This window comes from Psilocybe cubensis, chromosome 5, assembly GCF_017499595.1.
Source record: "Psilocybe cubensis strain MGC-MH-2018 chromosome 5, whole genome shotgun sequence".
Lineage (NCBI taxonomy): Eukaryota > Fungi > Basidiomycota > Agaricomycetes > Agaricales > Agrocybaceae > Psilocybe > Psilocybe cubensis.
In genome coordinates, this window is record NC_063003.1 from 1,886,404 (window position 1) to 1,902,424 (window position 16,021).

The 16,021-nt window shown below is 47.1% G+C and overlaps 6 protein-coding genes across 6 annotated transcripts; 4 read left to right on the top strand and 2 right to left on the bottom strand.

Moving 5' to 3' along the window:
• Positions 1-3,663: 3,663 nt before the first annotated feature.
• On the bottom strand, positions 3,664-5,558 carry JR316_0006059 (citrate (Si)-synthase; the record flags this gene model as incomplete). Its single annotated transcript, XM_047891808.1, has 10 exons — positions 3,664-3,728; positions 3,797-3,959; positions 4,016-4,397; positions 4,455-4,628; positions 4,681-4,772; positions 4,822-5,081; positions 5,136-5,188; positions 5,242-5,309; positions 5,361-5,477; positions 5,526-5,558. 10 exons carry the CDS (start codon positions 5,556-5,558, stop codon positions 3,664-3,666), a joined length of 1,407 nt encoding a protein of 468 aa, XP_047749157.1.
• Positions 5,559-5,684: 126 nt separating this feature from the next.
• Positions 5,685-6,567, top strand: JR316_0006060 (tRNA (guanine-N(7)-)-methyltransferase (tRNA(m7G46)-methyltransferase); the record flags this gene model as incomplete). Its single annotated transcript, XM_047891809.1, has 3 exons — positions 5,685-5,738; positions 5,790-5,997; positions 6,047-6,567. The coding sequence occupies 3 exons, from the start codon at positions 5,685-5,687 to the stop codon at positions 6,565-6,567; spliced, it is 783 nt and encodes a 260-aa protein (XP_047749158.1).
• A 67-nt stretch (positions 6,568-6,634) lies between these two features.
• JR316_0006061 (Exosome complex component RRP41) lies at positions 6,635-7,537 on the bottom strand (the record flags this gene model as incomplete). Its single annotated transcript, XM_047891810.1, has 3 exons — positions 6,635-7,145; positions 7,202-7,479; positions 7,535-7,537. 3 exons carry the CDS (start codon positions 7,535-7,537, stop codon positions 6,635-6,637), a joined length of 792 nt encoding a protein of 263 aa, XP_047749159.1.
• Positions 7,538-7,705: 168 nt separating this feature from the next.
• On the top strand, positions 7,706-10,811 carry JR316_0006062 (putative nicotinate phosphoribosyltransferase; the record flags this gene model as incomplete). Its single annotated transcript, XM_047891811.1, has 11 exons — positions 7,706-7,768; positions 7,833-7,959; positions 8,032-8,319; positions 8,385-8,551; positions 8,600-8,649; positions 8,706-8,721; positions 8,772-8,900; positions 9,041-9,251; positions 9,337-9,479; positions 9,533-9,582; positions 9,863-10,811. 11 exons carry the CDS (start codon positions 7,706-7,708, stop codon positions 10,809-10,811), a joined length of 2,193 nt encoding a protein of 730 aa, XP_047749160.1.
• A 238-nt stretch (positions 10,812-11,049) lies between these two features.
• JR316_0006063 (U1 small nuclear ribonucleoprotein 70 kDa-like protein) lies at positions 11,050-12,499 on the top strand (the record flags this gene model as incomplete). Its single annotated transcript, XM_047891812.1, has 5 exons — positions 11,050-11,359; positions 11,420-11,484; positions 11,540-11,681; positions 11,743-12,226; positions 12,280-12,499. The coding sequence occupies 5 exons, from the start codon at positions 11,050-11,052 to the stop codon at positions 12,497-12,499; spliced, it is 1,221 nt and encodes a 406-aa protein (XP_047749161.1).
• Positions 12,500-14,102: 1,603 nt separating this feature from the next.
• On the top strand, positions 14,103-15,856 carry JR316_0006064 (Pyriculol/pyriculariol biosynthesis cluster transcription factor 1; the record flags this gene model as incomplete). The annotated part of the gene is made up of 3 exons (XM_047891813.1): positions 14,103-14,512; positions 14,568-14,698; positions 14,763-15,856. 3 exons carry the CDS (start codon positions 14,103-14,105, stop codon positions 15,854-15,856), a joined length of 1,635 nt encoding a protein of 544 aa, XP_047749162.1.
• Positions 15,857-16,021: the final 165 nt, after the last annotated feature.

Sequence of the window (16,021 nt, forward strand, 5' to 3'; positions counted from 1 at the left end):
GATTTATTAGTTTTCCAAGCTACAGGACTACTATCTGATTTTTTCAACAGCCTCAACAGTGAGCTTACACCAGTATCTTGAAACCTACTGTATCATGTTCTTGGAGCTAATGTCTCAAAATCTGGAAGGCTCATACACGATGGGCACCTAACTGTCATGTGGCTATCTAACATGTTAGCTAGGTTGTTGCCATAATATTGTACTATGTTAATTGTCATGTAATTGTCATGTTAACTGTCATGTTTTTTGAGTCACACTCTTCCTTGTCACTCAAGACCATGGGGTCCAGCAGATACATATCCGGTTGACTTGGGGGAAAAATGAAAGGAAATGTAGAGTGTATACATTAACACTACACAACCTGGCCAATATTAAATACTAGGGGCATTGGCTTAAGAAAACAGTAATTTGTCTAAATTTCATTGATTGATCAAATTGCAATTAAATTTCAAGATTTATTGACAATAAAATTCAGGTGGTGCACATCATGGCGGTATTTGAATCCATCAATACCCATGCCGAACGGCCGATCAGTAATCATGCTCGCTGGAATCCCCCTATTCATATCAATTTCAACCAATATGGCGTGTACTCGCGTATTAGAGAGACAGCATGCACCTAGATATCAGCAAAATAAGGACAAGAATCTCACTTCCGGGGAAAGAATGGCAATTTTCCTCATTAATGATGCAAAAACGGTTGATGAGCAAATAGTCGCAATCATATTCTCACATCATGCAAACTAAGATTGGAAATCACATCGATTACAGGCTGAAAGGCTTGCTCTAGATGGGTGTGATCGTTGACAGAATGCGCACCTTGCCAGGCATTGGGAAACATAGCTGAAAACGCGCGCAAAGAGGAGACACGCTGCAAAATAAAGACGCCTTTTGACGCGTCAAAGCTTCTTGACCATGCCGTTGCTGCGGTCGGCATGTTGGCTGCTTTCAAGCTCATTCAAACTCAGAAAGGCACACCAACAGTATACACCCATTGGCTAAACTGTTCCACATGATTTTAAAAATTAAACAACATTGTAAAAAAGAGAATTGAGTAACACCATTGCCCCCAAGTCAACCGGTTATGTAACTGCCAGACACCATGTTTGATTGCTAGCTTTAGGAGTTGAAGACTATTCACGGTTCACAGAAACTTACTGGGTCTTGAGTGACAAGGTAGAGTGTGACCCAAAAAACATGACAGCTAACATGACAATTACATGACAATTAACATAGTACAATATTATGGCAACAACCTAGCTAACATGTTAGATAGCCACATGACAGTTAGGTGCCCATTGTAATAGTCCATATAGTGAACAACACCATTACTGCTAAACTGAAAGTGCATCCTGGACTAATTCATGAAGCAGTTCTAACTAGCAACTGCTTTCCAGGTTTTGAGCCAAAGGATCCTCCAGTTGTATATTCAGATACTCTATGGTTTGAGGTGGTAATTCATGACCTCCTAGCCAATTCTCTTCACACTCCTTCAATTCAGCTATACTACAGAAAAGCATTTGGTCACTACTAGAAAATAAGGCTGGGGTATCAAGGTGGAATGTGCATGGACAGGTAAGGCTACTTTGTTAAGACAAAGAGGAGTTTGAGAGAAAGAGGCTTTCCATATTGGTCAAGTTTAAAGATCAGCATATTAGTAAACATCTCTGTTACACAGGTATATTTCTTTTTGGTTCTTGGTATCAGGTCTCCTGGTATTACAATAGAAAAAAAGATCCACCACCTCAACTTTGGCACCTACCACATAGTAAAATGTCAACAGCAAATTCAATACCCAGAAACCAATCATCTGCAGATCAGATCTTAATATGTATTCAACCAATATGTGATTTTTTGTGTTGAAGCATAGTGCAGTTAATTATGTATTAGATTTGTATGCACTTTTGTTATAAAGTCATAAGTTTGACTCTGGGTTGCAACTTTCAAAGGGATTATTTTGTGCCAGCTTTGTTAAGTTATTAGAAATACTATTAATATTTTTCAACTTTATGCCAAATACATCTTTAAGTTATATTGCAATAAGTAGTTGTGGTAAACTAAGGCCTAGTAGAAATAGATGTCCTATATAAGAAACATTTTTAAAAAACAAATAAATTGATTTAAAAAAAGTGAAAAAGAAAACTAAAGCCTTATATATGCCATGCATAAGCATTAGTCCACCTTACAAGTGCAGTTATTATCTTTATTTTTGATTATGCTCATACCTGGCATTGTTCAGCTAGTCAATATGCATATGTGCAAGGAAAAAAAGAAGCTAGAGCATAAAACAGAAAAATAGCAACAAGGAAGAGAAATTAGTTGGCAGTGGTTGAAAAGTAATAAGAAGAAAAATGATATTAGTAAGGCAGATAGTCATATAGTTATCTACAGGAAGGAGTTTTAAAAAATGATGGGCATCCAGAAATGGATACCAAATTGAGAAATATATTAAAATTCAGTATGAACAAACAAAATGTATTTTATAAACAATAGAAGGCTAATTTATGGGATAAAGTATTGAGTGATAAGTAATTAGCAACATTTAATATTAAAAGTAACAAAAATGGCGTAAAAAAGTAAAAAATGTATGAAATAATGTGGACAAAGGTTCAAGCCAAACATGCTAAGAAAAAAGTCAATTGGAGCTGGCTTAACAAGCACTGCAACAAATGGGTGACAACAGGAGTCATAAAGAACAAATCCTTCCTTTTAGTCAGGACTTGTAAAAAAGCAAAACAAGTAAATAGCTATTCAGACCCAAAGATAAATCAGGTGATATCTAAAAATAGAAGAATTAACCAACATTTCATCATTGAATCCACTAATAATTATTGCTCTAAAACTAGTATAGCTCATTGAATTCTGTAAATTTTTTCTAATTTGGGCTCTCTCAAATTTTACCAATGGATAGAACTACACATTGCACCTTCTATTGTCACATTTCACATTTCCAAGTCTAACTATCAAGTAAAGCTCTTAGCCCGGCATTTAGCAAACTCCTGTATTTGCTACTGGATCTGACAAAAATGCTTTATGCATTGGATAGCATAGATTATTTGTGTTCCATATGAATATGGCTTTATTTTTCTTGAAAAGCATATTCTTACTTCACAGGAACAATCAGACATTGTCTTGATTTATCTAATTTCTGCCCAAGTCCAGCTCCTAATTAATTTACTACTAGACAAGTTGCATAGGGGGAGTATAGTAGCCAAAGGTCAATTGCACACACAGAACTTGGTATCACATTGTTTTTTGCAAATTACAAAACCTGGTCAAAACCTGGTCGTCGTAAAGATGATTTGGTGGCACACTTTCACTGATCGGGTTTGTGATTGCCAATGGAGAAACATCCGATCCCTCCCCCGGGAACCTTACGGCTCATTATCAGGACCAGCAATATTGCCGTTAGATCATCGATCCTGGATTTGTTGAATTTAAGACGGCACGTTAAAATTGACCGATTAACCAGACTTTTGGCGGTTTTTGCGATGTAACACCTTAACATGCCTTGAGAATCTTTTTAATTCACAAATGACTCCTCAAAGATTAAAAATCTAGGATAATGTATTATTCTAAGATATAAAAAGTTGAAAACATAGACTATGTATGATGCTGATCCGACTAGGAAAATAAAAGAAAGCTTAAGCTCAAATTAAAAAGCTTAGGCCTTGTCGGCGAACATCTTTTTGATGGCAGCGGTGGAGTAGGACTTGGGACGCTCGAGAGCTGTAAGTTGGAGAAAGCAGGTGATTAATCACAAGGAGTCATTAGAAAAAAAGGGGGGGAAGACGTACGAGCACCGAGAGCACGATCCCAGATTAGCTGAGCAGCAACACCGAAGGCACGGGAGACACCAAAGAGAACAGTGTAGAATTGCATCTGGTCCATTCCGTAGTGGGTGAGGAGGACACCAGAGTGGGCATCAACATTGGGCCAGGGGTTCTTGGCCTTGCCAGCCTGTGAAGAAACACTTTAAATAAGAGATATCCAAGGCACAAGTGACAAGTACAAACCTCGAGGAGAATATCGGGAACGAGGTTGTAGATCTGTCCGACGAGCTTGAAGAGCTTGTCATTGGGCAGGTGCTTGAGGGCAAACTCGCGCTGGGCGGTGTAGCGGGGGTCAGTCTTCCTGAGCACGGCGTGGCCATATCCGGGAACGACCTGTCCGCCCTTGAGGGTGGACCAGATATATTCCTTGACGGCTTCGTCAGAGGCATCTTCACCGATCTTATCCTGCATCTTGCGCAACCAGATGAGGACCTCCTGGTTGGCAAGACCGTGAAGGGGACCAGCGAGACCGTTCAAAGCAGCGGCGTATGCAAGGAAGGGGTCGGAGAGGGCGGAGCCGACGAGCTTGCCAGTGTGAGCAGAAACATTTCCTCCCTCGTGATCACTATAAAAAGAATTACTACATGGAGCAATGACGGAGATTAGATTAAAAAAAACTAACCTGTGGATGGTGATGTAAAGGCGGAGGAGCTCAACAAAGGCCTCGTTGTCGCCAAAGCCAAGGAGGGCGGCAAGGTTGTGGGAGTAGTCCTTGTTGGCATCGATGGCGGGGAGCTTGCCCTGTCCAAAGACATTGCGGTAAATTCGGCCAGCGATGTTGGGGAGCTTGGCGATCCTATAAAAAAGCAATGAATGGATGTGCTGGCATGGAGGGTATAAATACGAACAAGTCCATGGAATCCTCAAAGGTGGGTCCCCAGTACTCCTTTTTGGAAATACCGCTCTGGTAAGCCTTGGCAAAGGCCGAGTTGTGGTTCAACTATAGCAAAGTAAGAAGAGGTCCCATGTGGAAAAAGAAGACGACATACAGCGGTGACAGCCAAACTGAACTGACTCATGGGGTGGAGAGTGGGAGGGCATCGGTCGAGGATTTCCTCAACGAATTGGGGGATCTCGGAGCGAGCGGCCCAGTCGCGAGAGAGCTCGGCAACCTGCTCAGCGGTGGGGATTTCACCAGTGACCAAAAGCCAAAAGAGACCTTCGGGAAGAGGCTCTGAACCACCAGGAGCCTTGGGAAGGAGTTCCTGGCACTCTGGGATGGTCTTGCCACGGAAGCGAATACCCTCCTCTGGAGGAGGAGGTTAGGGATGTCAACGACAACAGAGAAAGAAAAACAACACACCAGCATCGAGAACGGAGCCATCCCAGATGAGAGCGGGAAGACCACGCATGCCGCTATGAAAAAGACATGAGCGGGAACAAGTGACGTAGCGAGAAAGAGAATATACCCGTAGAGCTGGTCAACGAGGACAGGTCCAAAGGACTTTTTGCCATGCTCGAGACGAGCGGCCTTGACCTAGACTGGGATGAGCAAAGGTTATAGAACGCGGAAAAGGACTAGACGGACATTCTCGATTTCCTTGGGGATGAGCTCGGCCAAGCGCTCCTTGAGGGTGACTGGCTTCGCGGAGGAGGAGGAGAAGCGCGCTGCGGGGAAGGCAGAGCGGAGCAGCGAAGGGCGCGTCTGGAAAGAAAGATGAGCTATGTTTTTCACGGAAGACAAAAGACTGACTGTTTTGAGGAGGGACCGGGCGGGAGCGGACATACTGACTGGTGGTTTGGAGGAGAACAGTGCAATATTTCGAATTTATACCAACTCCGAATTCCTCCACTGCAGGGTCACCTGACCGTTACATAATGTTACTCGTCCTCTGCTCTTTCCTTGACATCAATGGCGAAGAGAAAGCGCGAGGCGGCGGTCACTAGCGACAGTATTCTACCCCAGGTATGTTTTCTCAGAAAAACATATCCAACTTGATCCATATCTCTTCTCCAGAAAAAACACTACCGCCAGCGCGCCCATGCCAATCCCTTCTCCGACCATGCCCTGCAGTATCCCCCTGCCCCCGCCGCCGTCGACTGGGCTGAGCACTATCCTGCTTTCGCCGGCACAGGCAGGGCACCCGAGTTTGCAGACATCGGCTGTGGCTTTGGCGGGCTCCTGATCACCCTGGCCCCTCTTTTTCCGGACACCCTTATGCTCGGTGCGCTTACCCAGCTTTTGTCTCTTATCCGCGTCTCATCCTCCTTCAGGAATGGAGATTCGTGTCCAGGTATCCCAGTACGTCCAGGACCGCATAGCAGCACTACGCGTCTCCTCCCAGGCCGATAATCCCGCAGGTGCCAGCTCCGGTCCTGCTCCATATCAAAATGTCTCTGTCGTCCGCGCAAACTCGATGAAGTTCCTCCCCAACTATTTTGCAAAAGCCTCTCTCTCCGCTCTCTTTTTTCTCTTTCCGGACCCTCATTTCAAGTCTCGCAAACACAAGGCGCGTATCATATCACCCACTCTGCTCGCTGAGTATGCCTATGTCCTTCGCGTCGGCGGAATCGTCTACACCATCACCGACGTAAAGGATCTGCACGAGTGGATGCGCACCCATCTCGAAAACTTTCCCCTCTTCGAGCCTGTCGACGAGCAAACTCTCCGCGATGAAGGCAAGGGTTCCATCATTGACGCAGTCTACACCAGCACCGAAGAGGGCAAAAAGGTCGCGAGGAACGGCGGCGACAAATGGCTTGCATGCTTCCGCCGCATCGATGTCGACCGGTAAAAAAATCCACTTGCCTGTAATATACGCATCCAAAATTGTATTCTTCATGTTCTGAGATGACATTTCATCAATTGAAACCAGTCATTCCATCGTCGTCCACGTCTCCCCCGCGATTAGCGTTGCTACCCATGTCTAACGAACTGATCAGCTCCTTTGCCCTCCCCAGCACAGCGCTCTTCATCTCTTCGTGCAGCACCAAGCCCGCCTCCGTCGCCAGCCTAAACACCTCCTCAAATCTGTCTACATGCAGCCGCGTCTCCATCGTGACCAGCGAAACTTTTTGAGTCTTGGGCATCACCGCGATCGTCACGTTCGGCACATCGTTTTCCTCGAGGAGTGTCAAGTCGAGCAATGGATGCGTCGAATGTACGCCCCCGCTGACGGCGCATATGAAATCAATCATTGGTACGCCGGCGTTCATCAGCGCAAGCGTTGTTCCGTTGATACACGCCTGGAGCAGCCCGCCGTCCTGCTGTATCACCTGGATAAATACATCAATCTGAGACCGCGGATATAGCGACGTCTGGATGGCCGGCTCGAATGTAGATTTTATCGCAGCGGCGTATTCTAATATCCGTCTGTACAAGTCATTTAGTGTGTCTGTCTGTTTAAGAAAAAAAAAGTAAATCCGTACTTGTCTCCCCGCGACCGTTTTCTGCGATCGCCAGTGCTAAAAGGCGCGATTGAAATTTCAACGTTGATGTTGGCGCGGTCATGTATCGTCTGTGAGCGCATCTTTGCCTCCCTGGGCCCAAAAACCGATACCTGAACCTGCGTAAGTCCGTGGGTGATCACAGCCGAACCGTCTGCATGACCCTGTTGGGACATATCCATCTCGATGGACCTCAACTCAAATTGCCTGCGTCCATCGGAGCGAAAGCCGCCTTCATTCAGGATCTCCACCCTAGAAGCCTACCAAGACCCGATCAGAAAACAGACGACAAGACGCGAAATGAAGAGACTGCACCATCGTGGTTGTATGAAAAGGAAAAAGCGTGCGTGACTGTTATCCATGCCTAAAGCGCTAAGCGCGCGAACTTAAATACAGGGTCGCACCACCGCTGATCATGGACAACCCAAACTCCCTTTTCGCCTCTTTCTCTCCGCAGTCACCACATCCACCACATCCACCACAGCAATGTCCGCGTCCCTCACTGACCTAGCCATTCCCCAGTCTATTTTGGACACCGATCTCTACAAGGTACGCTACATATCCGATACTGTAGCCCACAGAAATCACCGTTGAACGGGAACGGCCCGCGCAGTTGACTATGCAGCAGGCGGTGCTGCACCACTTCCCAGACACGGAGGGCACATACCGCTTCACGAACCGCAACAAAGGCGTCCTGTTTTCGCGCCAGTGCATCGAACGTTTCCGCACCGCCGTATCTCGTACGTCGTTATCCCGTCCTGCGTTCCCACCAGCAAAGCAACTCTCCTGGTGCTAACATGTCGCCTTTGCAGACTTTACAATCCTCTTTCTGACCCACACCGAGCGTGAATGGCTCGCAAGGACATGCCCTTATCTCACCCCCGAATACCTCTCATATCTCTCTTCATACCGCTTCAAACCCGAACAAGTCAAGATCAAGTACACCCCCGTCACAAGCGATAACCTGAAAGGAACTGTAGACATTGATGTATCCGGTCCATGGGTCGAGACGATCCTATGGGAGGTCCCTCTCATGGCCTGTCTTAGCGAATGCTACTTTCAAGAAGTCGACACGGACTGGAATTACGATAATCAAGACGGTACATACCCTTCACCTCCGCTCCACCTAATTCTGTTGATTGATCACTATTCTTTGTCGAATCAGAGCTCGCTTATTCGAAAGGCAAGACGCTCCTCGAGAATAACTGCGCCTTCAGCGAGTTCGGCACGCGTAGACGACGCTCTTTCCAGACCCAGGTGATAGTTATCGAAGGTCTTCTGCGGGCATCAAAGGATCTCCCTGGGTCTGGTAAATTTACTGGCACTAGTAATGTGGGGCAACACAAAATTGCAATGTTTACACCTCTAAGCAACGTTTAGGTTCACCTCGCTCATTTGTATGGACTTTCACCGATAGGCACGATCGCACAGTTAGTCTTTCTCAAGAGCTCTCACGAATGGCCAATTGATTCTCCGCAATCCACAGTGAATGGTTTATGGGTGTAGGTTTATTTATTCCTCCTTCAAAGCTCGAACCAAGAATATCGTCTAGGTCGGAGCTCTGAAAGGTTACGAACACGCCAACACAAAGGCCCTGCGGCTCTGGGAAGAAGTGTATGCAGGTGGACAGGCACCTCTGATCTCTCTGACAGACACGTTCACAACCGAATCTTTCATCAAGGTGGGCACCACTTGCACTGTCTACGTCATCGCTCCCCCATCATGCTTTGGATTCTGAATTACATTCGTCACATACACACACACACACACACACACACAATCCTACACGCATGGCAGCCTCTGATTAATTGACTATTACAGGACATGCTCGCAGACCCCGAGCTGGCTCAGCGCTGGGCGTGCCTGCGCCAGGACTCGGGTGACCCATTTGCCTTTGGACCGCGCGTGCAAAAGATGTACCGTGCCCTCGGGATACCCACCAACTCCAGAGGCCTCATCTACTCAGACGCGCTCACGATCGACAAGTGCGTCGATCTCAAAAAGGCTTCCGACGAGTTAGATTTCGGATACGGTGAGTATAAGCTTGACTTTTCCCGACCTCGACCAACCGCATGTGCTCTTGAGAAACTTTTGATCCGAGGCTGATTTATGCTCAGTGTCCTTTGGGATTGGAACGTTCCTTACGAACGACTTCCGTAGCCCCACGACAGGTGAGAAGAGCAAAGCTCTAAACATCGTCATCAAACTCTCCTCTGTGGCCGGCAAGCCGTGTGTCAAGCTCAGTGATGATCTAAACAAGGTAAACAAACTCCCCGTTCTACGTGTACAATAGACTTATGCGAAAAAATTAAGACAACGGGAGACCTCGAAACTGTTAATCTCGTGAAGAAAATATACGACTTGTAGGTTTATTCCTAGCTCGAGGACTCGAACATCAGAGGCTGGAAGACTATTTCAACAATATCTCAAGTGGCCTCATCATTTCGCTCATCGGTTATTCATTGCTTTAACGCTATCTTTGTTATATTAGAGTCATGTACATTTGTAAATCGCTGTATCTGAAGTAATATATATTTTTCTCGAAGTTCAATTCAAGATTCGAGTTCTGTTTCCAAAAAGCGGCAATTATTTATGACGTTATATGTGTGGAAAAATATTTGATAATGAAACTAATATTGGCAGTTGCATCTTTCCACCTTCACATTCCAAGTTCGATTCAACTTTCCACCTTATTCTTCAACGCCATACCTCAGAAGCTTTATATTCGACAATCATGGCTGATGTTCGGGCTCTCTTGAAAGCCAAACGGCAAGAAGCACGTATCACGCATCCGTATGCCGCCTACAACTCCTCCGGTCAACTAAAATGCACTGTCTGTAGCACCACAATCAAACACGCGTCTGCATGGGAAGGACACCTAGGCAGCAAAGCACACAGAACCAACATCATACGTCTGAGAGAGGAGGAGAAGCGGCAACAACAGGCACGAGAGCAGGAGCAGCTCCCACATCGTGAAGAATCCCACTCCCCCGAACCGACGCGGAAACGAAAGCCAGATGACGACGAATCACAGTCGAGTAATGGCTCTGTAGAGAAAAAGAGAAAGGTGGAGGAACCTAGCAAACCACCGCAGGCGTCATCATCATCATTTCCTCAGGATTTCTTCTCGGATCCTTCGCGCGGCCCAGTGCCTTTGTCTTATTCCGACGACGAAGACGAGGAGGAAGAACCTGCATCCGATAAACCTGCACCAGCCGCCGCTCCTGCTTCTGGTGTTGACGAGGAATACGAACGGTTCCAACGCGAACTACTTAGCAGTGCTGTTGACCCCACAGAAGCCTACAGCCGCGCCACTATAGCTGCAGAACCTGTGCTAGCACCCACACAGATCCAAGGATTCCCGCCTACCACTGTAGACCAAGCTCCCGAGGAACCTCCCCAACTGACTGAAGAGGAGATCAGACAAAAGCGCGAACAGGAAGAGAGGGAGCTCATTATGGACAAACTATTGGCTGAGGAACGCGCGCAGGAAGACGCGGACACGCGTGTGCAACTTATGAAGACGAAACTAGAAAACCTTCGGAGAAAGCGAGAGGCTGCAAAAGCCAACAAGCAAAAGGACAGTCGTTGAATACGAATATTTATTCATATCGGACACTCGGTATTATACCAGGATTGTTACTCCTGCGCAGAGTACCTGTCTTGACCTACTCTTGTACTATCGCCCCGGGTCGATTCATAGCGCGTCAGGTTGATATATTATTAGTCAATTTGAATTACTAAGTAGTTAGCTATCAAAATTGAAGCGGAGCCGAAAAAGATTGTGAGTTGCCTAAGCCAGCGTTGAAAGCGTCTTTCCCATAGCCACAATGCCGGGGACGCATCTTCTACCACCAAATCTTCTCAAACTCTTCGCACCTCGTCCACCGCTCCCCTATGCTCGCCCTGTGGACCGGGACATTGACCGAATTCGCAAAAAAGATGTTACTGGTGTAGCCGCCATCCTTGCTCAGCTCAAGGAAGCCAATACGGATTCCTTGATAAATGCTGGAACATCCGAGGCAATGGAAGAAGGAGAAGAGCCCGTGTATACCCACGCCGAAGAGACCAAGCGCCAAATCAGACGCGAGGAACGCAAGGCCAAAAAAACGGAGGACTTCAAGATCGCGAAGGAAACTTGTGAGTTCATTATTTTTCGATTTGTATGCTAGGGCCAGCGTTTGAGCATTTCGACTTTAGACAAGCCTTCTGACGACCCAGAGGCTATTGGTGACCCTTACAAAACACTCTTCATCTCTCGATTGGTAATAATTGTACTCCTTTTACTCACCAAGAAACAGCATCCTAACTTCCCTCTAGCACAAATCCGCCACCGAGACAGACCTTCGACGGGAATTTGAAGGTTATGGAACCATTGAACGCGTACGAATAGTTCGTGATAAAAAACAGCGTAGCAGAGGCTACGCATTTATTGTATACGAGCGGGAACGCGACATGAAAGGTATTGTTACTCTTCTCTATCTATCCACGCTCACTGGATTGCTCACCTTTACGTGTCTTAGCTGCTTACAAGGAATCCGACGGTTTGCAGATAATGGGTAAGAGAATTCTCGTGGACGTGGAACGAGGTAGGACAGTTCGCGGTTGGAAACCTCGTCGTTTAGGCGGCGGTTTGGGTGGTCGTCCAAAACGGGTGGAACCCGCCCAGCTGCCCCCACCAAGATCTGGAGGTATGAGAGGTGGGATGTCAGGAGGAGGCGGAAGAGGGTTTGGCGATCGAGGTGGTTTCAGAGGAGGTCGTGGTGGTTTCGGTGGAGGTCGTGGTGGAGGTGGAGGTTACGGTGGAGATCGCCCCAGTTTCGGTGGTGGGGACCGTGGATATGGGGATCGAGGAGGCGGAGGCGGAGGAGGCTATGGTGGTGATAGAGGAGGCCATGGCGGTGACCGAGGTGGTGGTGGGTTCCGTGGTGGATTCAACGGAGGTAACGACGGTGGATTCAGAGGGGGATTCCGCGGTGGACGGGACGGTGATTCTGGAGGTTTCAGGTATGCATTATGTTCTTTGCTCATCGTCTCGGTTGTAACATTTTCTCTTGCAGAGGTGGACGTCCTGGCGGCGGAATTGGGTTCCAAGGCGGAGGAGGATTCAGTGACAACCAACCCAATGGCTTCGGGCCTCCTCATGCAGGTCCAGGCGGATATGGTGGTCCTCCTTCAGGTGGTCCCCCAGGTGGAGGATATGGTTATCGTGGTGGTGAACTCAAGCGCGATGCTCCAGGCGGGTATGATGATCGGGATTCTAAGCGACCTCGGTACTAGGTTTGTCACCGTGGAAGGTACACCTTCTTTGCTTTTCATTCGACCTGTCAAGCCAAAACGACTCCGATAGCTGGGTCGCGATGGTATAAGTATTCCCAAGGTTTTGTTTTAATATTTTCATTCTTGCTTTGTTTTCGTAAGTATATCGTTATGGGTCTTCCGGGGCCATTCGTCATTCTTCCCCAACAAGACTGTATTCCTTTGACGCCGAAAACCTTTTAGGAGACGTATCAGAATCTACTAATTAGGCTTCATCCAAACCGCGGTGGCTTGGTGGCAAACAAAGTTATTTTTTCCTCCAACGCAAAAACGATAGAGCTGCGTTGGAATACATAAATAGGGCTCACCTACTGATCGACGCCTTTTTAGGTGGTTTGTCGAGCGCGCTATTGACAGAAATATATAAGTAAATCCAACAAGCGCCTATTTTTGTTCATTTCGAGAGTAGTTGAGCATGTACATGGTGATCTCTGCCGGAGCCGACGCGAGAGATTTGTTTTCAGGGTCTATTCAGGGTCTTCGCTGTTCGGAACGAAACGCCACGCGAGAGCGGTGGCATCAAGATGTACTTGTGTGGGTCCCGACCGTTAGTGGACCCGCACGATAGATATCTCGGCGTTACTTGTGCCCAATGGCGGGCACATTTTATCCAGATGGATTCTAGAAGACGAAACGGCTGCTCAGCGCTGCATATGACTGCTCAGTCGAAGACGGAGAGGATTCGCAAACGTGATTATGGAGGCTGCATAAGGAAGGCAATAAGAAGGTCAGGGCCATTTATCGAAAGATGGTGAGTCGCAGCAGCCCCATATGTCTTCCGTAGCAACCTCTTTCATCCGAGGATCTTTGCCCTTCTCACTCCCCGTCCGCCCTTCCAGCTAGCTTGCCTTTTGTCGGTTTGACTCGACTGTTAATGACGTCTCGGAATATCATACTTCGTCCAAACAAAGTTTGTCTTTCAGACTTGATCCTTCCATGATTTGCCCAATTCCGAAATTGCAAAACGCCAGGAGCGACGCCAAGCCCCAATCGCACCTGCTGCTCAAAAAAACCTCCATCCAGCCCCCCTCGCGATGAGAACAAACCCTGCTGTTCTGCAAACGTCTGGTCCAGAGCTTGTTGCTTGAACATGGTTCCGAGTCCTGCGTTTATAAATACTTGCGCTTACTTGATTCAGCAAACTAAGGCAAACTACTCCTGCAACAAACGCGGTTCGGACGCGATCTTCGGTAACATTGTTACCTTGCAACCAGGGTTCCACTAACCGTTCCTAGATCCGATCGAGGTTGCCCACAGACCGTCATGGTCAGTGGAATCATGAAACTCGACTGCTTTTTAGGCCAGGCGCGTCAACGGCCCACAATTCCAACTCTGTCTTTTCTTCTTACCTCTCATTCCACTTAATTTGTCTCCTTTGATATTACTATACTTTTATCATATTTTTACATCCGGGGACTAATTTTCGCCATTTGCCTCCACACCCCTTTCATCGTAACGGATTCAAATCGGACTACCATATCCAGGTGCCACGATTACCTATAGGACGCGAGTATTTTTTTTCTGGACTCTTCGCCCCTTGCTCTGCTAACTTCAATACATAGGAATGGCACAATATGATGCTTCTGGAACATACAGCAGGAGAGGATCTCTCCGTATAGATTCTTTGAGTGCCCCAACGGACGATGAGTTGAGCAATGCATCCCCAAGCTCCACAACTGCGACCAACTCTCCCAGCTCGGCTTTTCACTCCAATGCCGCAGGTCATCCAATTTCAGTCAAGTTAGAAGAAGACAAAGAGCCATCTTCTGGCCCTCATAGGCAGCGATCAACGTCGATCTCAAGGACCAAAGGCGAAAAAGAAAAGCGAAAAAGATCGCGTGTGACTCCAGAGCAGCTAGTACGTCTGGAACGATACTTTGCTATGGATCGGAGCCCCACTGCCGCAAAACGAAGGGAGATTAGCGAGGCCTTAGGGATGCAGGAACGTCAGACCCAAATATGGTTTCAGAATCGGTCTGTGTGCAACAATCTACACCACTATTTTGCCAGCTCAACTGTTGCAATTTAGGAGGGCAAAGGCCAAGCTGCAAGATGGAAAAGACGGACGCGTGGATGGTATGGAAATTGCCCCAGAATTAGCGCCTGAGCTCGGCTCGAAGTATGAAGTTGATCTTCGCGATCTTATTCATGAAGATGAACGTGAGTAATTAACTTGCGCGCCTTTCTATTCTATTATTAATAGTTGGCATTTATTTATGAAAAGCCGTCACTATCATCCCATGCACAGATCTAGCTGTAGGAAACTGGCGTCGCATTGCCTCTGCCTCCAGTAAACACGATCTAGTGGCATATGTATCAGAGACGAAACGGTGTTTGACGTGGTTCATTCATTCAGATGGCTATGGATTTAAGATGGAAATACCGTTCGAAACAGTCATTGACACCCAGTTCCAGTCTGCTTCCCCGGGCCTAGCTCTCGCCGTTTTTGTGCTGTCTCAGCCCCCACTCTTTTATCTAGAAAATGCCTCCGCACCGCGACCTGATGGAACCGTGGCTCGTACATGGAAACGTTCTGCAGACTGGACAGAAGGTCACCAGGCGACTCAGGTTCTCCGCCATTCTTTGATGGGGTCGGCTGTCCCATTATCCCACCTTGTGCGCAGTTTGCCAGCGAACAATAACCCCTCAAAACCTCCATTGCCAGCATACCGCTCGTCGGAGCCATCAGCATCTCGTCCCATGGAAATACCAGCGCCACCGCTGGCGAGTTTGAATAATCCAACATTCTCTTATACAGCGCCGGGGATGGGAAAGAGTTCCGACTTCCTTCATCTTGACCAGATGCAAAAGCGACTCTCATACGGTACGTTAGAACATCGGCATATGCCTGAACTCGATCTGCGAGCGACACCGCATAGTGCACCTACTTTGAGCTTTGCGAAGCAGCAGCCTCCATATTTACCGCCCGTGAATCGGCCGACAGCAACCGGATTCCAACAACCTTCCCCAGTCTTCAACGACTACCAGATAAATTCCCATCAAAATGCTGTGATGTCTGGTTACCCCGCGGCTCAGGCGGTTTCTCGCCCATACTCGGTACAACCGCAGCGATTCTACGACAATAGTGGTCCCCGTGCCCTACAGAATTTCCATTCAGATTCCGATTCGCCCATGCTGTTTGACCCTCAGTCCCCGCGCCTATTAAATTCACCGTATCACCCGGCCAATGTCGATAATCGCTCTACAAGTACTCGACCACCTTCGTCTCACTCACAAACAGGACACTCTCAAGCGCCTTCAGACCGAGCTATCGTATACGAAATTGACGAAGATTTACGTGGTAGAAGACCACAATAATAATAATATCCTCAAAATTAGTTGCCAAAATTACATTCATTTTAGTATACTATATGTCCCTTTCAAATCTTGTTAATGCACCAATAATCAATTTTCATTTGTATACACTTACTGTAGAACTTAAACACAGTTTCTTGTTCGTTCTCTCAGAATAATTGCTAGATA